General features: G+C 45.5%; 2 protein-coding genes across 8 annotated transcripts in view; one reads left to right on the top strand and one right to left on the bottom strand.

Annotated features, from left to right (window-relative positions):
- cluap1 (clusterin associated protein 1) overlaps positions 1 to 13926 on the top strand; it is a 44721-nt gene extending 30795 nt beyond the window's left edge. For both annotated transcript variants that reach the window (XM_072269247.1, XM_072269248.1), the window contains exons 10-12: positions 2624 to 2734; positions 9371 to 9426; positions 13525 to 13926. In XM_072269247.1, the coding sequence (XP_072125348.1) occupies positions 2624 to 2734; positions 9371 to 9426; positions 13525 to 13677 (320 nt within the window). In that variant the 3' untranslated portion in view covers positions 13678 to 13926. The remainder of the gene's footprint in view (positions 1 to 2623; positions 2735 to 9370; positions 9427 to 13524) is intronic.
- A 385-nt stretch (positions 13927 to 14311) lies between these two features.
- Positions 14312 to 20409, bottom strand: part of rab11fip3 (RAB11 family interacting protein 3 (class II)) — a 175216-nt gene continuing 169118 nt past the window's right edge. For all 6 annotated transcript variants that reach the window (XM_072269240.1, XM_072269243.1, XM_072269241.1 and 3 more), the window contains 3 exons: positions 19442 to 19597; positions 19224 to 19364; positions 14312 to 16735 (listed from right to left, as the gene is read on the bottom strand). In XM_072269240.1, the coding sequence (XP_072125341.1) occupies positions 16604 to 16735; positions 19224 to 19364; positions 19442 to 19597 (429 nt within the window). In that variant the 3' untranslated portion in view covers positions 14312 to 16603. The remainder of the gene's footprint in view (positions 16736 to 19223; positions 19365 to 19441; positions 19598 to 20409) is intronic.

Here is a 20409-nt window from a genome sequence, read left to right as displayed (position 1 = left end):
GGATGAGGTTTCGTAGAACTTGGAGACTAATGATAAAATAAGTCAAAGTCAACATGGTTTCTGTAAAGGGAAATCTTGACTGACTGATCTGTTAGAATCCTTTGAGGAAGTAACAAGCAGGGTGGACAAAGGAGAAGCAGTGGATGTCATTTACTTGGATTTTCAGAAGGCATGTGGTAAGGTGCCACACATGAGACTGACATGATTGCAGAATGGCTGACAGGCAGGAGGCAGCGAGGGGCATTTTCTGGTTGGCTGCTGGTGACGAGTGGTGTTTCTCAGATGTCAGAATCGGGACTGCTGCTTTTCACATTGTTTGTCAGTGATTTAGTTAATGGAATTCATGGCCTTGTGACAAAGTTTGTGGATGAGAGGTAGGTAGATGAAGGGTAGGTAGTGCTGAGGAACCAGTGTGATTGTAGCAGGACTTAGACAAATTGGAAGAATGGGCAAAAAGTGGCCGATGAAATACAGTGTTATGAAGTGTATGAGTGTATTTTGGTAAAAGGAACAATAGTGCGGACTATTATCTAAATGGGGAGAAGGTTCAAACATCAGAGGTGCAGAGGGATGTAGAAGTCCTCGTGCAAGACTCCCAGAAGGTTAATTTACAGTTTGAGTCTATGGTAAAGAAGGCAAATGCAGTGTTGGTATTTCTTTCAAGGGGAATAAAAAATATAAAAACAAGGAGGTAATGCAGAGCCTTTATAATAGACACTAGTCAGGCTGTACTGGAGTATTGTCAACAGTTTTGGGCCCCATATCTCAGAAAGGATGTGATCTCACGATTCTAGGAATGAAGGGGTTAACATATGAGGAGTGTTTGGCAGCTTTGGGCCTGTACTCACTGGAATTTAGAAGAATGCAGGGAGATCTCATTGAAACCTACCGAATGTTGAAAAGAAACAACACTCATAAAAGTTGCTGGTGAACGCAGCAGGCCAGGCAGCATCTCTAGGAAGAGGTACAGTTGACATTTCGGGCCAAGACCCTTCGTCAGCACTAACTGAAGGAGGAGCTAGTAAGAGATTTGAGAGGGGGGGGAGGGGGAGATCCGAAATGATGGGAGAAGACAGGATGGGGAGGGATGGAGCCAAGAGCTGGACAGGTGATTGGCAAAAGGGATATGAGGTAGGTATGGAGAGGAGGGGGTATCCAGAACAAGAGGACACAACCTCAAAATTGAAGTGTGACCTTTTAGAGCAGAGGTAAGGAGGAATTTTTCTAGCCACAGTGGAATGTTCTGCTACAGACTGCGGTGGAGGTAGAGTCTGTGGGTATATTTAAGGTGGAAGTTGATAGTTTCCTGATCGGTCAGGGCATCCAAGGATATGGCAAGAAGGCAGGTGTATGGGGTTCAGTGAGATCCGGGATCAGCCAAGATGGAATGGCAGAACAGACTCGGTGAGCTGAATGGTCTAATTCTACTCCTATGTCTTATGGTTTTATCTCCATTTACCTTCCCCCTGCTCTTCTTCAGTGTGTTGTCAGCTCAGGCCCTGGGCTACCTTTCCCAGAGCTGTGTCTGGGTCTGCATTCGTGCCCTGCCACCTTACCAGGATGACCTAGTCATAGAGTCATCCAGCACAGAAGCAGGCCCTTTGACCCATCTGGCCCATGTTGGCCAAGATGCCCCGGCCAAGCTAGTCCCATTTGCCAACATTTGGCCCATAACCTGCTAGATTATTTTCTAGAAGATTGGGTCATACTCTCTTCTCACTGCTGCTGTCAGGAAGGAGGTACAGGAGCCTCAGGACCCAAACCATGAGGTTCGGGAACAGTTATTACCCCTCGACCATCAGGCTGTTGAACCAGAGGGGATATGTTCACTTGCCCCATCATGGAAATGTTCTGACAACCACTGGGCTCACTTTCAAGGACTCTTCACCTCATATTCTCAATATTTATTGCTTATTTATTATTATTATTTCATTTTTATCCCTTTTGCATTTGCAGAGTTTGTTGTCTTTTGCACTGCTTGTCCATCCCGTTGGGTGTGGTCTTTCAATGAGTCTATTGTGTTTCATGAATTTGCTGTGTATGCCTGCAAGAAAACAAACCTCAGGGTTGTATATGGTGTCGTATTGATAATATTTTTACTTAAAAATTTCAACCCTTTCAATCTCTGCACCTACCCAATTATCTTTTTAAAAGTTGTTATTGTACCTGACTCTGGCAGCTCATTCCACATAGGTTTGTTGGGTGGTATGATAGCGTCGCGGTCAGCACCAGCAACAGGGATCCGATTCCCACCTCTGTTTGCAAGGACTTTGTACCTTCTTGCCGTGACCGCATGGAGTTCCTCGGTGCCCCACTTTCCAGACACGTGGGTGTAATTGGGTGATGCAGGCTCATTGGGCCGGAAGGGCTTGTTACCGTGCTGTATCTCTAAATTAAAAATTATATTAAGATACCAAACTTGATCTGTATTTAGGAAAAAGTTGTCCCTCGAATTCTTCCTAAATCTCACCCCTCTCACCTCTGGTTTTTGACTTTCTGGGTGTAGGGAGATGACTGATGAGTGCATTTGCCCTCTGCGGACTCAAAAGGAAAGTTTTCTTGGAAGTTTTACTGCTTTAAGGATGCTTAGTAAATGGAGGTTGTTGTTGCTTCTGACAAACAGGAAAAGATGAAGATTCTGACTCTGACATGCAGGAGGATGATAGCTCAGACAGTTACGTGGAGGACAGGAGACCACTGAAGCCACGACTCACCAGGGGACTACCAGTTCACGGTAGGAAGCAACACCTTGTTTCAGGATGTTGATGGGGTTAATGTGAATGGGCTGTATGTGGTCTTTCCAGCTTCCTGGGGACACAAGAGGTGCTGGAAATGGAGCAACACACACAAAATGCTGGAGGAACACAGCAGGTCAGGCAGCATTTGTGGAGGGAAATCTTATTGATGGCAGCATTTTCTGTGCTTTGGGCCAAGATCCTTTATCAGGACAGAAGAGGATGTTTTAGAGAGTTTCTGAGCAATGGATCTGTTCCCTGTATGTGGGAATATATTGTGTTGGCGCGTGGCATGGTTAAGGCGTCGGTCTAGTGATCTGAAGGTCACTAGTTTCAGCCTCAGCTTAGGCAGCGTGTTGTGTCCTTGAGCAAGGCACTTAACTACATATTGCTCTGCAATGACACCGGTGCCAAGCTGTATCGGCCCTAATGTCCTTCCCTTGGACAACATCGGTGGCGTGGAGAGGGGGGACTTGCAGCATGGGCAACTGCCGGTCTTCCGTACAGCCTTGCCCAGGCCTGCTCCCTGGAAACCTTCCAAGGTACAAATCCATGGTCTCACGAGACTAACGGATCCCTATATAAAAAAAAAAATCTCTGGGAATGGGTGGAATTAGAACATAGAATTAGGACAGTACAACACAGGAACAGGCCCTTCGGCCCATAATGTTGTGCTGAGCCGATTAAATTAGTAATCAAATGGCTGGCTAAACTCTTCAATGGACATTGTGTAGGCAGTGTCCATATCCTTCTATCTTCCTTATCTGAACATGGACCATAGGACAGTACAGCACAGGAACAAGCTTCAGCCCATAGTGTTGTGCCTAATCACTAAACCCTCCTACCTACACCATGTCCCTAACCCTCCACCTTTCTTACATGCATGTGCCTATCCAAACCTCTCTTAAAAGCCTCTAATGGATTTGCCTCTACCACCAGACAGCAGGCAATGCATTCCCGCATCCACAACTCTGAGTGGAAAAACTTACCCCTCACAGCTCCTAGCCCCTCTCCCCTTCAATGCAGGCCCTCTGGTATTAGACATTTCAATCCTGGGAAACAGATACTCTCTGTCCACTCGATCTAAGCCTCTCATAATCTTGTAGATCTCTATCAGGTCTCCCCTCAGTGTCCGATGCTGCAGAGAAAGCAACCCAAGTTTATCCAGCCTCTCGTGACAGCACATGCCCTCTAAACCAGGCAGCCTCCTGGTGGACCTCTTCTGCACCCTCTCCAAAGCCTCAACATCCTTCCTTTAGTGAGGTGACCAGAACTGGACACAATCCTCCAGATGTGGTCTAAGCAGACTTTTATAAAGTTGCAACATAACCTCTTGACTTTTGAACTCAAGGCCTTGACTAATAAAAACAAGCATTCCATAAGCCTTCTTGACCACCTGATTGATGGAACTGTGTAGCCACTTTCAAGGAGCTATGAACTTGGATCCCAAGATCTGTCTGCTCAGCACACTGTTAAGGATCTTGCCCTTAATAGTGTACTGTCTCTTTGCATATGTCTAACCAAGGTACAACATCTCACATTTATCTGGGTTAAACTCTGTCTAACATTTCTCTGCCAGTATCTGCAACTGATCGATATCGTGCTGTAATTTTTGCCAGTCCTCAACACTACCCACAACACCATCAATATCGGTATCATCTGCAAACTTACCAACCCACCTGTCTAAATTTTCATTTATATACGTTACAAACAGCAGAGGTCCCAGCACAGATTCCTGCCGAACTCCTCTAATTACATATCTCCAGCTTAATTAAGTCCCTTAAACCACTACCCTCTATCTTCTGTGCTCAAGCCAGTTCTGAATCCAAACAGCCAATTCGCTCTGGATCCCGTGCATCTTAATCTTCTGGATTACCCTCCGTTGAAGGACTTTATCAAATGCCTTGCTAAAATCTATGTAGACTGCCCTAACCTCATCAGTCTTTCTTGTCAACTTGTGAAAAAACTCAATCAAGTTGGTAAGGCATGTTTGAATTCAGAACTGACTTGTGCATAGACAGAGGGTAGTCATTGAAGGGGCTCCCTTCAAGCTGCAACATAATTTCCTAACTTTTGAACTCATTGCCTCAACTAATAAAGGCAATATGCCATATGCCGCCTTAGCCACCCTATCAATCTATGTAACCATCATCAGGGAAGCTATAAATTTGGACTCCCAAGATTTCTCTGCTCATCAATGCTGATAAGGATCTTGTGCACTCATTTCCCACAGCCATTATTTGAATCTTATACAAAACACTTCCCACTTGAAATTTTTGACAGATTTCAATTGAATCTATCCAGCAAAATCTGATTTTTTTTTTTGTCTCTAATTTCAAATCAGGATCCTTTCCTCTGTTGTACTTGTTTTCTGTGTCCCTCCTGTTTCTCTCAGCACTCAGGGTGAGGTAGTAAATTGGATTAGATGTTGGCTTTGTGAGATGAGCCGGAGAGTGGTAGTAGATGGTTACCTCTCTGACTGTAGGCTTGTGACTAGGAGAGTGCCACAGGGATCGGTACTGGTTCTGTAGTTGTTTGTCATCTATATCAGTAAAATGGATGATAATGTGGTTAACTGGATCAACAAATTTGTAGATGACACCAAGACTGGGGGTGTAGTGAACAGCAAGGGAGACTATCAGAGCTTGCAGTGGGATCTGGACCAGCTGGAAAAATGGGCTAAAAAATTCCAGATGGAACTTAATGCAGACAATTGTGAGGTGATGCACTTCAGTAGGACCAACCAGGGTAGGTCTTAAACAGTGAACAGTGGGGCACTGAGAAGTGTGGTAGAACAAAGGGATCTGGGAATACAGATCCATAATTCATTGAAAGTGGCGTCACAAGTACATAGGGTTGTAAATAAAGCTTTTGGCACATCGCCCTTCATAAGTCAAAGTGTTGACTACAAGAGATGAGGTTATGTTGAGGTTGTATAAGACATTGGTGAGGCCTGATCTGGAGTTTTGTGTGCAGTTTCGGTCACCTACCTATTGGAAAGGTGTAAATAAGGTTAAAAAAGAACAGAGAAAATTTACAAGGATGTTGCTGCCTGAGTTATAAGGAAAGATTGAATAGGTTAGGACTTTATCGCTTGGAATGTAGAAGATTGAGGAGAGATTTGATAGAGATGTACACAATTATTTGGAGTATGGAGAGGATAAATGCAAGCAGGCTTTTTCCACTGAGGTTGTGTGGGATAACCAGAGGCCATGGGCTGAGGGTAAAATGTGAGAAGTTCAAGGGGAACATGAGGGGAAACTTTTTCACTTAAAACTTAAGAGTGTGGAACAAGCTGCCAACACAAGTGGTGCATGCGAGTTATATTTCAGTGTTGAAGAGGAGTATGGATAGGGCTATGGTCCTGGTGCAGGTTGATGAGACCAGGCAGTTTAAATGGCTCAACGTGGACCGGGTGGGCCAAAGGACGAGTTTCTGTGACTTCCATTGTTCCTAGCTGGCTCCCGTCTGCGGCTATTCAGCAGGACATTGGGCCACGTCACTGATATCATGTCATCAGTCCACGTTGGTTCATGCCTTCATTCAGTACAGCATTTGACGGCCCAGCTGCTCTTAACTAAGAATGCTAGATAGCACTGTAGTTGTACTCCCCACAGTGAAGTTGCTGGATGACCAAACAAGCGCCTAGACTAATCAACAAGTATGTTTAATTTTATTTAATGATCACATTATGGTAACAGGCCCTCCCAGACCAATGAGCCCAACCCACTAACCCATAAATTCTCTTAATGTGGGAGGAAACCGAGCATAGGGAGAAGGTACAAACACAGACAGCAGTGGGTTTGAATCTGGCTCTCTGGATAGCATTATGTTACTATGTCGCCCACATTCAAACCTGAACGTGACATTTAGCAGGTGCGCAGTAGAAGTTACATTTCAAGACTGGACTGCGGGTTGGTACAGTGGAGAGCTGTCGTTTCATCTCCAGTGCGCCAGTTCTATCTCGACTCCAGTTGACGCTTTTGCATGGAAATTCCACCTTCTCCTTGTAACAGAGGATTTCCCCAGCATGTAGTCGAACTGTGCTGTAGAACTCCAGTAACCCAACAGGCTTGGGTCTTCTGCATCATTGGATGTCAGTAACCTAGTACTTAAATACATTTCCAGTTGACTTTACCACATTAGTTATAAATTTCCTTATAGCTTGGCTGTGTATAAAGAAGCAATGGGAACCAGGACCCAGATGAACAGAATTACCCATTCAGAATCAGGATCTCTGAATTGTTGGATGGCAGATTATGAGACCATAAGATGTAGAAGCAGAATTAGGCCATCAGGCCCATCGAGTCTGCTCCGCCATTCAATCATGGCCGACCCTTTTTTCCCCACTCCATGGCCACCTCCCTGTAACCTTTGAGTCGTGTCCCATCAAGAACCAATGAAACTCTGCTTTAAATGCACCCAACAACCTGGCCTCCACAGCTGCCTGTGGTAATCAATTCCACAAATTCACCATCCTCTAGCTAAGGAAATTTCTCTGCATCTCTGTTTTGAATGGACGCCCCTCTATCATGAGGCTGTGCCCTCTTGTTGTAGACTCTCCCACCGTGGGAAACATGGTTTCCACATCTACTTTGTCTAGGCCTTTCAACATTCGAAGGGTTTCAATGAGATTCCTCCCTCATCCTTCTGAATTCAAGTGAGTACTGACCCAGAGCCATCGAACGTTCCTCGTATGATAACCTTTCATTCCCAGAATCATCCTTGTGAACATACTCAACCCTCTCCAATTTCAGGACATCTTTTCTTAGATGAGGAGCCAAAACTGTTCACGATACCCAAGGTGAGGCCTCAGCAGTGCCTTATAAAGCCTCAGCATCACCTCCTTGCTCGTGTTCAATCCCTCTTGAAATGAATGCGAACATTGCTTTGCCTTCCTCACCACTGACTCTACCTGCAAGTTAACCTTTAGGGTGTCCCTTTGCATCTCAGATTTCTGGATTTTCTCCCCATTTAGAAAATAGTCAGTACATTTATTTCTACTATCAACATGCATGACCTTGCATTTTCCAACATTGTATTTCATTTGCCACTTTCTTGCTCATTCTCCTAATCTGTCTAAGACCTTCTGCATCCTACCTGTTTCCTCAACACTACCCCAACCCCCCCCCCCCACCAGTCTTTGTATCATCTGCAAGCTCGGCAATAAAGCCATCTATTCCACCACCTAAATCATTGCTATACAGCATAAAGAGAAGCGGTCCCAACACTGACCGCTGTGGAACACTAGTCACTGGCAGTTAACCAGAAAAGAATCCTTTTAATCCCACTCACTGCCTCCTACCAATCACCCAGAGCTCTAACCATGTTAGTAACTTTCCTGCAATACTGTGGTCTCTTAATTTGGTAAGCAGCCTAATGCGTGGCACCTTGTCAAAGGCTTTCTGAAAGTCCAAATATACAACATCCACTGCACCCCCTTTATCTATCCTACTTGTAATCTCTTCGAAGAATTCCAACAGATTCATCAGGCAGGATTTTCCCTGAAGGAAACCATGCTGACTTTGTCCTATCTTGTCCTGTGTCACCAGGTACTCCATCACCTCATCTTTAACAATTGACTCCCAACATCTTCCCAACCACTGAGGTCAGGCTAACTGGTTTATAATTTCCTTTCTGCTGCCTTCCTCCTTTCTTAAAGAGTGGAGTGACATTTGCAACTTCCATTCTCTGACACCATACCAGAGTCCAATGATTTTTTTGAAAGATTATTACTAATGTCTCCACAATCTCTACCGCTACCTCTTTCAGAACCCTAGGGTGCAGCTCATCTGGTGATGGTGACTTATGTACCTCTGTGTCTTTCAGCTTTTTGAGCACCTTCTCCCTTGTAATAGTAACTGCACTACTATCATCATCTCCTCCCTCGTACACTTCAACATCTGGCACAGTGCTGGTGTCTTCCACCATGAAGAGTGATGCAAAATGCTCATTGAGTTCGTCTATCATCTCCTTGTCCCTTGTTATTACTTCTCTGGTCTCGTTTTCTAGCAGCCCTATATCTACTCTCATTGTCCATTACGGGTCTTGTCTTCCTGAGCTGGATTGGAGCTAATTGTTGCTGTTCACTACCCTGCATGTGGTGGTAGGGGGTTTGGTGCATTTGAGAATATGTTGCAGGCAAATGGGGTGGTATATGAGACCATTCCACCCATCGAGTCTGTGCTGGCTGAGCAATCTCGTTTATTTTATTTAGAGATAAAGCACAGATCATGTCCTCCGGCCCAGCAGCCCATTGATTTAATGCTAGTCTAATCACGGGACAATTTACAATGACCAGTTAACCCACTATTTTACATTAGGAGGGAATTATAGTGTCAGGAAATAACAGGCCTTTTCACTAACTCAGTCTGAGGCCGGTGGAGACCTGACACTTTGTACCTGGGTTTCAGGGACCGATCAGCTCCAAAGCAAAAGCTGAGAATTTTATTCCAACACTGACCACGAGCCGTAACAGTGTTAATTGTTTTTCATTTTATACTGTTGCATCCATTTCTACCCTTACAGACAAAGTTTAATCCTGTTTGACCTTTGGATCCCCAGCTGAAGTATACGGCTTTAGTGATTTTTAATACATGGGCATCCAGGGTTAATGAATGGGTGACTATTCACAGGGGGAGCTGGTGGTCGAGTGGTCGGGACGATGCATGGAGCTGACACGGAGGATGAGGTAAGAGACCAAACTGCTTCAGACCTAATGTTTGTTCCTAGGGTTGGAGATGGCTCGATTTGATGGCCATTTGTTTCAGTCTCCCATTGGAGAGGTTGATGAGAATGATTCCAGGAATGAAAAGGTTAACATACGAGGAGTATTTGAAGGCTCTGGGCCTGTGCTCACTAGAGTTTAGAAGAATGAGAGGGAATCTCATTGAAATCTATTGAATATTGAAAGGGCTAGATGGAGTGGATGTTTTCCATAGCGGCTGAGTCTAGGACCAGAGGGCACAGCCTGACCATAGAGGGACGTCCCTTTAGAACAGATGAGGGGGAACAACTTTAGCCGGAGAGTGGTGAATCTGTGGAATTGATTGCCACAGACAGCTTTGGAGGCCAAGTCATTGAGTAATATTTAAAGCAGAGGTTATTTCTTCAACGGTTTGAACGGGGCACAACTGCGCAAGCATGTGGAAATCAACCAGTGAGAACAGCGAGAAGAGTTTAAAAAGACAGATTTATACAGCAGGCGTCTAAGTAGAGGGAGACAGAGTAGGAAGGCTTTGGCTCAACGGGGCTTAAGGGTTAACGGGTCGAGGTGAGGTAGGTTATCTGTGTAGAATACAGACAGAAAATGTGTGTGTGAGGCCGGTTTTCTGTGCTCAGTGTCAGATGTGGGAGGTCCTGGAGTCTCCCAACCTCCCAGACAGCCACATCTGCACCAGGTGCGTCGAGCTGCAGCTCCTTAGAGACTGTGTTAGGGAACTGGAGATGCAGCTCGATGACCTTCGTCTTGTCAGGGAGAGTGAGGAGGTGATAGAGGAGCTATAGGCAGGTATTCACTCCGGGGCCTGGGGAGACAGTTAAGTGGGTAACAGTCAGGAGAGGGAAGGGCAAGAAGCAGGTACTAGAGAGTACCCCAGTGGTTGTCCCCCTTAACAATAAGTACTCCTGTTTGAGTACTGTTGGGGGAGATGGCCTTCCTAGGGGAAGCAACAGTGGTCACGCTTCTGGCACAGAGTCTGGCCCTGTGGCTGAGAAGGGTAGGGAAAGGAAAAGAATGGCAGCAGTGATAGGGGACTCTATAGCTAGGGGGTCAGACAGGCGATTCTGTGGATGCAGGAAAGAAACACGGATGGTAGTTTGCCTCCCAGGTGCCAGACAAATTAGGGAAATGTTTAAATGGAGTAAAGGGAAATCTGAAGCTATCAGGCAGGAACTTGGAAGCATAAATTGGAAACAGATATTCTCAGGGAAACATATGGAAGAAATCTGGCAAATGTTCAGGGGATATTTGCATGGGGTTCTACATAGGTACGTTCCAATGAGACAGGGAAAGGATGGTAGGGTACAGGAACCGTGGTGTAGAAAGGCTGTTGTAAATCTAGTCAAGAAGAAAAGAAGAGCTTACAAAAGGTTCAAAAAACTAGGTAATGATAGAGATTCTAGAAGATTATAAGGCTAGCAGGAAGGAGTTTAAGAATGAAATTAGGAGAGCCAGAAGGGGCCATGAGAAGGCCTTGGCGGACAGTATTAAGGAAAACCCCAAAGCATTCTACAAGTATGTGAAGAGCAAGAGGATAAGATGTGAGAGAATAGGACCGATCAAGTGTGACAGTGGAAAAATGTGTATGGAACCAGAGGAGGTAGCAAAGATACTTAATGAATACTTTCAGTATTCACTGCGGAAAAGGATCTTGGCGATTGTAGTGATGACTTCCAGCAGACTGAAAAGCTTGAGCATGTAGATATTAAGAAGGAGGATGTGCTGGAGCTTTTGGAAAGCATCAAGTTGGGACCGGACGGGATGTACCCCAGGCTACTATGGGAGGTGGAGGAGGAGATTGCTGAGCCTCTAGTGATGATCTTTGCATTATCAATGAGGACAGGAGAGGTTCCGGAGGATTGAAGGGTTGCGGATGTTGTTCCCTTATTTCAGAAAGGAAGTAGAGATAGCCCAGGAAATTATAGACCAGTGAGTCTTACTTGAGTGGTTGGTAAGTTGACGGAGAGATTCTGAGAGGCAGGATTTATGAACATTTGGAGAGGCATGATATGATGAGGAATAGTCAGCATGGCTTTGTCAAAGACAGATCGTGCCTTACAGCAAGGCATGTGATAAGGTACCCCATGCAAGGCTTAGAAAGTAAGGAGGCACGGGATCCAAGGGGACATCGCTTTGTGGATCCAGAATTGGCTTGCCCACAGAAGGCAAAGACTGGTTGTAGATGGGTCATATTCTGCATGGAGGTCGGTGACTAGTGGTGTGCTTCAGGGATCTGTTCTGGGACCCTTACTCTTCATGATCTTTATAAATGACCTGGATGAGGAAGTGGAGGGATGGGTTAGTAAGTTTGTTGATGACACAAAGGTTGGAGGTGTTGTGGATAGTGTGGAGGGCTGTCAGAGGTTACAGTGGGACATTGATAGGATGCAAAACTGGACTGAAGTGGCAGATGGAGTTCAACCCAGATAAGTGTGAGGTGTTTCATTTTGGTAGGTGAAATATGATGGGAGAACATAGCATTAATGGTAAGACTCTTGGCAGTGTGGAGTATCAGAGGGATCTTGGGGTCTGAGTCTATAGGACACTCAAAGCTGCTAAGCAGGTTGACTCTGTGGTTAAGAAAGCATACGGTGCACTGGCCTTCATCAATCATGGGATTGAGTTTAGGAGCCGAGAGGTAATGTTGCAGCTATATAGAACCCTGGTCAGACCCCACTTGGAGTACTGTGCTCAGTTGTGGTTGCCTACTACAGGAAGGATATGCAAACTTATAGAAAGGGTGCAGAGGAGATTTACAAGGATGTTGCCTGGTTTGGGAAGCATGCCTAATGAGAACAGGTTGAGTGAACTTGGCCTTTTCTCCTTGGAGCGACAGAGGATGAGAGGTGACTTGATAGAGGTGTATAAGATGATGAGAGGCATTGATCATGTGGATAGTCAGAGGCTTTTTCCCAGGGCTGAAATGGCTAGCACGAGAGGGCATAGTTTTAAGGCGTTTATAAGTAGATACAGAGGAGATGTCAGGAGTAAGTTTTTTACGCAGAGAGTGGTGAGTGTGTGGAATGGGCTGCCAGCGATAGTGGTGGAGGCGGATACGATAGGGTCTTTTAAGAGACTTCTGGATAGGTACATGTGTAAGGACATGTTCGGTACAGCTTTGTGGGCCGAAGGGCCTGTTGTGCTGTAGGTTTTCAGTGTTTGATAGATTCTTGATTAGAAATGGTGGCAAAGGTTACAGGGATAAGGCAGGGAAATGGGGTTGAGAGGGTTAATAAATCAGCCATGATGGAATGACGGAGCAGACTTGACGGGCTGAGTGGCCTGGAAATGGGGTTGAGAGGGTTAATAAATCAGCCATGATGGAATGACAGAGCAGACTTGATGGGCTGAGTGGCCTAATTTTGCTCCTGTGGTTTCATACCAAAGATGTAAGCACTCGAGCTTGATTACTGTGTCTGTTTTGAGATTATTTCACACCAGTCAGTATTAAATACCATGCAGAAAATCAGTCCAGCCTTGCCTTCCATTTGTGGCCTTTGACTTTGAGTTTACATTTGTTTATTTTCATTATTGCTGCCATGAAGCTGCAAACATTATCTGCTCAGTCGAAGGAGGCTGAGATTTCCAGCACCAGCAAGGTTGGTTCTGACACTTTGTTCTCGATGTAGAGTAGCTTTGTGCATTTAACGTCATACACTGTTGCTTTCTCGCATTGAAGATTTCCTGCTTGCTGCTTCCAGTTGCCACTTGTATCCAGCAGTGCGCTGTGGTAAAAACTGCGCAGCTACTCGTGTCTCATTCTTCACAACCCAGTTGTTCCCTGTACCAATGATAAGCCTTTAATACAATACCATGTTGAATCTGTATTCTGTCCTGGATGGTTATCGTGTAAGATCCTAATTTAGTCATGAAAATGAACAGAAGTCCTAGGGAGAGATCTAAGGTGGTCACATCACGGCAGAGTTTGTGCGGGAGTTCGGTACTGTTGGCAGCCATTAATGATTGTGCAGGTAAAGTGAGTTGTCTTGCCTCTCGGTGAGATTAGTATCCTTTCATTATTGTTGACAGGAAATGTTTAACGAGTTACTGAATTGGCTTCCTCTGCAGGATGAATCGGACAACAGTGAAGATGATGATGAAGATGAGGAAGAATATGAAATAGTTGATGATGATGATGAGAGCATTGATATTCAGCCAGATCAACCCCCGATGAGAACACACAAGCAGGAGCTGCTCGAGGAGAGTGACAATGACTTTTAGTTCAACTGTAGGCAACAGCTCCAATGCGCAACAAAGTTAGTGATCTACACAAAGATGTTGTGATGAACTTTCTGGCCAAGCTCCAGCTCATTGTATTATTACACAGTGGAAAGACAACTGGAGCAGATACAGGCTGTTACAGAAACAGACAGACAGTGCATCCAATTCCAGTACAAGAACATTTACCTGCCGCTTTTGACCTAGATTCAATACTGTAAAAAATAATTAAAGCAAGGCTATTTCAAACTACCTGGTTTCTGATCACAGCAGCCAATCTAATCTACAATGTAAGTTTTTAATGTACTCACACTATGGCTCTTCAAAAACATGGCATGAGCTTCAAATGGGTGTCACAGTAGCTAGCGGTTAGTGCCATGCTATCACAGCTTGAGGTGTCAGCGTTTTGAGTTCTATCCTGGTAAGGAAGTTTGTATTTTACCCTTGTACAGGTGGATTTTTCCCAGGTGCTCCGGTTTCCCCCCACTGTCCAGTCATTGGCCTGATCCAGGCTGTATCTCTAAATAATAAATCTCAATAGATTATTTCCTGTCAAAGTGTTCAGGGTTTTCCTTCTGAGATGACAGTGCAGGACAGTTGAAAAGGCGGGTAGTAGGGTTTGTTTAACAAATAACTACAAAGAGATTATTGCTGTAGGTTTTAATAAGTCAATGTCTTGCTGCTTACAGTAGCCACATCACCATTCATTCCATATCTCTGCACCAAAAAGCCCATCTATACAGATTTGCAAACCCAGTATTTCTGAACATTCACAATAACCATGGATGATCAATGTAATATTTATTCCTGGTTGCCAGACAGGTTCTGTATAAAGAGCAAGTATTGATGCTTAGATTAGCTCTGGTGATGAAATGGTACACAAACCATTATCAGAATTTTGTTTAAAAACAGTTTGAGCTAAATCTCACATTGGTTGTCAGTTGTAGGGACAGTACATTGATAAGACTATTTGCATTTAAGACATTTTGTACATTTTAGCAGTATCATTTTCTTTATGGGAACGAGTGCAAATTAATGCATTCTCCACAAAGAAATCAACATATAACTTGCTTCCCTCTTACTTTCCTACTATATACAGACACAATCTATGGACTTTACAAAATTGAGAAGCTCTCAAGTGATTCCACTGAATGCACTGGTTTTACCTCCAGTACAAATCTGCCTTCATTCTATAAAAAATAACTTTCTACTGTAAAGGATAGAAAATTCAAAATATACATCGATTTACACTAGAGACAATGCAGCAAAGTTTACAAGCAGACAGCAATGCCTTGCGTCAGACTCTGCAGGAGACACGAGAGGCACTGGGAGAACTCCGAGCTGAAACACCCAGGGACCTCATCACGTAACAGGACATCTTTGTACGAGGTTGAAGAGACATGGACTGAAAGGAGACACTCCACCACCAGCAGCCATTGTTGGTCAGTGAGGGAGCAGTTCCTCTCATTCACAGAGATGCATCATGCCAGGTATCTGGATGTGCCAAGGAATAAGCATTGCTCCAATCTCACAGCAACTTTCCTATTGGCAATCCAGGCTGAGAGGAAGGCTCCTGAGCACAATGCTACAGGGGGAGGGGTGGGGAGACATTCAGCATAACTGAGCTGTGCAGTTCTGTGGTACTCTGCGTGAATATTATTACAGTCTGCAACTCCACCCCCCCCCCCCTTCCCCTTACATGAACATCTTTACCAGCAAGTAATCTCAGACCTTCATCTGCTGGGTCTTACAACGTGCTCAGATGATTCTTTGTTGAGGATGAGGAAGTAAATGATAAGGACTAAATAAATATCATAGTGTCACTGGGCATCTGTGTTTATTTGCAAAGACCTTGGGTCTGATGAGTGGGAGACTAGCATTACAGGAGCATCACCACAGAGCCGTGTTAAAACAATATCAGTGCAACCATGGTTGGACTAAACTAAGCGAGCAAATGTGCAAACACGTGGTGTGGTGTCATTGTCAAACTTTGTACAAAGCCGTTTGTTACTGGTGTGTTACAGTGAGTTGTGTTGTAGTGCAATCAGTATGTAGTGAGGTGTCAGAAGGAATATCATTGAACTCACGCAGACTGGTCCAGGGACTGAAGCTCATCAAGCACGTCCCTGGACCTCTGAGGTCTTAACAAAGTCTATTGTGCCAGTCGGGTGTGCGCAATACAACCGCTTCTTATAGGGGACAGCCGTCCTAGCCTCAGCCTGACAAGCCATAATACAGAGTCAGTTCAAGTCCCGGCTGACTGGATTTCCTGCAAATACAAAGCAACAACATTGCACAATGAAAAACTGCAAGGCAGAGGGGCAGCTGGGCCAGCTGAGCCAGGAAGACATCCCTAGATGGACAAACAGTAGATTCATGACCTGAACAACAGCCGGAATGGGACCCTAAATACATGGAGCCACAATTCCAGAACAGAACAAGGCGAGGTGGCTGGATTTCAGAAAAAAAAACTGGATTCACTGTGCTAAACCCAAGCCAGCCCCGTAAAGAATCCCAGTTCCCATTAGAGAACCTACTGCTTACATGCTCAACAGCAATGAGTGGAACAACACTGTTGTTTCTGCCACTCCCCACCCCATCATCACGTTGTTGCCTTAGTTCACGAATTTTAATGACATGATGTACTGTTACTGGCCATGACCTGGGTCGTCCAGTCCTGGGTAGACCTGCGGCCCATTCTACGATCCTCACACAGGTACAGTTGTGACTGGAGAACAGAAAACTGCCAGGAATGACCAACTGCCTCTTGTAGCTTGGCACTTGGACAGGAAGACGTGGAGAAGCTTGTGTGGGATTTACACAGGTCCGTGATTCAAGAGATAGAACAAAGAATTCTGCAGCCAAATTGCCCCACGGTTTACACACAAGTGACAGAAGAGCTACTGTTTTATACACTGGTCCCGAGAGGCTACGAGTGTGCCTCAGCTTGTTTGATCTCCAAGATAGCAGGGTTTGTCTCCATGATTGCCACAACAATTCGGTCGATGTAGTCCTGTAGCCTGTAGTTTATCTCTTCCTGTTTCTGAATAGCATCCATGAGCTGCAATGAAAAGGCAGACACTGAGTGCTCCGAAGCATTTAAATGTGACATTCTACCCCAGATATATACACAGACTCCGTTTTCTCCACCTGTGCTACAGGCAGATACAACATTTAAAAGCCATGCCATTTGCCTTCTTAACCACCCTGTCAACCTGTGTAGCCACTTGCAGGGAGCTGTCAACCTGGACCCGAGATCCCCCTGCTCATCGACGCTGTTAAGGATCTTGTGTTTAACAGTGCACTTTACTGTCTCTTTGTACTTGACTTAAAGTGCAACCACATTTGGCTGGGTTAAACTCCATCTGCCTTGTGTTTCAAGTGATTCACTGTTCACACACACATCTCTCTGCCTCTTTCACAGAAGACTTACTTAAAGTGAATAAGGCGGTTAACGAGGTGTATGGTGCGTTGGCTTTCATTAGTCAGAGGAATGAGTTCAAGAGCTGTGAGGTAATATCGCAGCTCAATAAAGGTCTGATTAGACCACACTTGGAGTACTATGTTCAGTTCTGGTCACCTCATTACAGGAAGGATGTGGAAGCTTTACAGAGGATGCAGAGGAGATTTACCAGGATGCTGCCTGGACTAGAGAGCATGTCTTATGAGATAGGTTGAACGAGCTAGGATTTTTCCCTTTGGAACAAATGAAGATGAAAAGTGACTTGATAGAGGTGTGCAAGATGATAAGAGGCATAGATAGAGTGACTAGCCAGAGACTTTTCTTTACCCATATCTGTAGCTGATCTGCATCTTCTTGCATTCTTTGCCAGTCATCTACATTACCCACAACACTACCAATCTTCCTATCATCTGCAAGCTTACTAACCCACCCATCTACGTGTTCATCCAGGTCATTTATATACATCACAAACAGCAGGGGTCTCACTACAGATCCCTGCAGAACACCACAGACCTCCAGATAGAATAAGTCACTTCGTCCACTATCCCAAAGAAGAGAAAATCTGCAGATACTGGAGGGAACACACACAAAGCGGTGAGGAACTCAGTGGCCAGGCTGCTTCTATGGAAGACAGTCCAGTCGACATTTCGGGCCGAGACTCTTCATCAGGACTGGAGAGAAAGATGAGGAGTCAGTCAGAAAGCAGAGGGAGGGGATGAAGAAACAAGGTGATAGGTGAAACTCAGAATAAAGAGCTGGGAAATTGATTTGTGAAACAGATACAGGGCTGGAGAAGGGGGAATATGATAGGAGAGGACAAAAAGGGGGGGAGCACCAGAGGGAGGGAGGTGATAGGCAGGGAAGTAAATAAGTAGAGGAGCCGAAGGAGAACTTATTAAGAGTGAGGACGTTCCACTAGATGGGGGAGTGTGGTGTTGGAGGGGAACTGGTTGGGTCTGGTGCCCTGAAAGAAATGGAGAGCTTTGAGGCCTTCCTGGTGGGGGATGGAGGTGTCTCCATAGTGAAAAAAAAATGATGGGGGCCAGGGAACGTGAAAACATTGAAAACTTCAAGAGCGTGTGAAGTGGCAGGGATATAGGTAGGAAGGGACTGAACTGTGGGGGGGGGATAAAACTGAGTCGAGGTATGCAGATACAAGTTCAGTGGGGCAGGAACAAGCAGAAACAATGGGTCTACCTGGACAGGCAGGTTTGTGGATTTTGGATAGAAGATAGAAACGGGAGGTGCGGGGTGAGGTTGGTGGCAGTGGGTGGGAGATCCCCAGATCTCCCTCTGGTGCTCGTCCCCTTTTTCTTTCTTCCATGGCCATCTGTCCTTTCCAATCAGATTCCCCCTTCTCCAGCCCTGCATCTCTTTCACCAATCAACTTCCCAGCTCTTTACCTCTCTCCTCTCACCTTCTGGTTCTTCCTCCCCTCCTCTACCACCCTACTCTGACTCATCATCTCCGCCAGTCTAATGAAGGGTTTCAGCCCAAAATGTTGACTGCATTTTTTTCCATAGATGCTGCCTGGCCTGTTCAGTTCCTCCGGTATTTTGCATGTGTCGTCGACCACTATACTCCGTCTTCTATGGACAAGCCAGTTCTGAATCCAAACAGCCAAATCAGCATCAGTCACTTGCACTTTCAAGGCAATAATCTCTGGATTACTCTCAGTTCCATGTGCTAGGTGCATGGGGAAGGGTTTTTGATATGGTGGTGGAGCAGACCCAACAACTAATTCTGCCCCCATGTCTTATGGTTTTATGAAAAGGAGTAGACCGGTAGAAGCAGGCGAGTGTACCTGGCACTTTGGCACGAGGGTTGGTGTGGGCGAGTGTACCTGGCACTTTGGCACGAGGGTTGGTGTGGGCGAGTGTGCCTGGCATTTTGGCATGATGGTTGGTGCGGACAAGCTGGTCCAAAGGGCCAGATTCTGTTAGGCAGCTCTGTTAACCCCCAAGTCAGATTTCAGCAATACCATTGAATCAAAGGCAAAGAATTAATGCTGTGCCTAGAAACGGTTGCATTTTTGATTTGCTAAAACAGTAGGTGATTTTTAAGATGGCAGCAAAAACCAACTTACCTCATCCCTGGAAACGGAGCTGATTTCTGCAGCCAGTGACTCTGTGATGGAGGCTGTATAAAGGCTCTTTGCTCCCTGGATACTCAGGTTAATGATCTGGCCATTCAACTCATCGTTCTGCTCCTTCAGATTCCGGTTATCCTAGACGGTGTGAGAGGGAGTGTGTTAATACTCCTGACTGTGTACCAGGGAGGGGTAAGAACCAGAGTGACCAGTACCTGTTTGAGGCGTTTAATCTCATGCTCCAGCTCAGTCTCTCGGTTTCGGCAGTTATACTCCTGTAGTCCCACACTGCTCGAGCGGCCACGCACCCTCTCCGCTTCCAGCTTGAAGAGTTGAAGCTGTTCCAGCTGCTTACGCAGATCTTCAATGAGCTGGAGCGGGGAAAGAGTCCGTCAGAACAGGCCAGGGCGTGGAGGGGCAGGGGGGTAGAACAGGCCAGGGCGTGGAGGGACAGAGGGGCAGTGAGGGAACAGGCCAGGGTGTGGAGGGACAGAGGGGCAGTGAGAGAACAGGCCAGGGTGTGGAGGGGCAGAGGGGAGTCTGGACAGTGAGGCACTCTTTCAGAGACAAACCCAGGCTTGTGTTTCAGATGAATCACTGCTCACACACACATCTCTCTGCTTCTTTCACAGAAGACTTACTTAAAGTGGATAAGGCGGTTAAGAAGGTGTATGGTGTGTTGGCTTTCATTAGTCAGAGGATTGAGTTCAAGAGCCGTGAGGTAATATTGCAGCTCAATAAAGGTCTGATTAGACCACACTTGGAGTATTGTGTTCAGTTCTGGTCACCTCATTATAGGAAGGATGTGGAAGCTTTAGAGAGGGTGCAGAGGAGATTTACCAGGATGCTGCCTGGACTGGAGAGCATGTCTTATGAGATAGGTTGAACGAGCTAGGGTTTTTCCCTTTGGAACAAATGAAGATGAGAAGTGACTTGATAGAGGTGTGCAAGATAAGAGGCATAGATAGAGTGAATAGCCAAACACTTTTCCAGGGTGGAAATTGCTAATATGAGAGGGCATAAATTTAAGTTGATTGGAGGAAAGTATAAGGGGAATGTCAGAGGTAAGTGTTTTTTTTAAAACACAGAGAATGGTGGGTGTGTTGAACACCCTGCCAGTGGCAGAGACTTTAGGGACATTGAAGAAATTCAGAGAGGCACATGGATGAAAGAAAAATGGTGG

This window comes from Mobula birostris, chromosome 9 (assembly GCF_030028105.1).
Source record: "Mobula birostris isolate sMobBir1 chromosome 9, sMobBir1.hap1, whole genome shotgun sequence".
NCBI lineage: Eukaryota > Metazoa > Chordata > Chondrichthyes > Myliobatiformes > Myliobatidae > Mobula > Mobula birostris.
The sequence above is the reverse complement of the archived record's forward strand: the minus strand, read 5'-3'. Positions and strand labels throughout refer to the sequence as shown.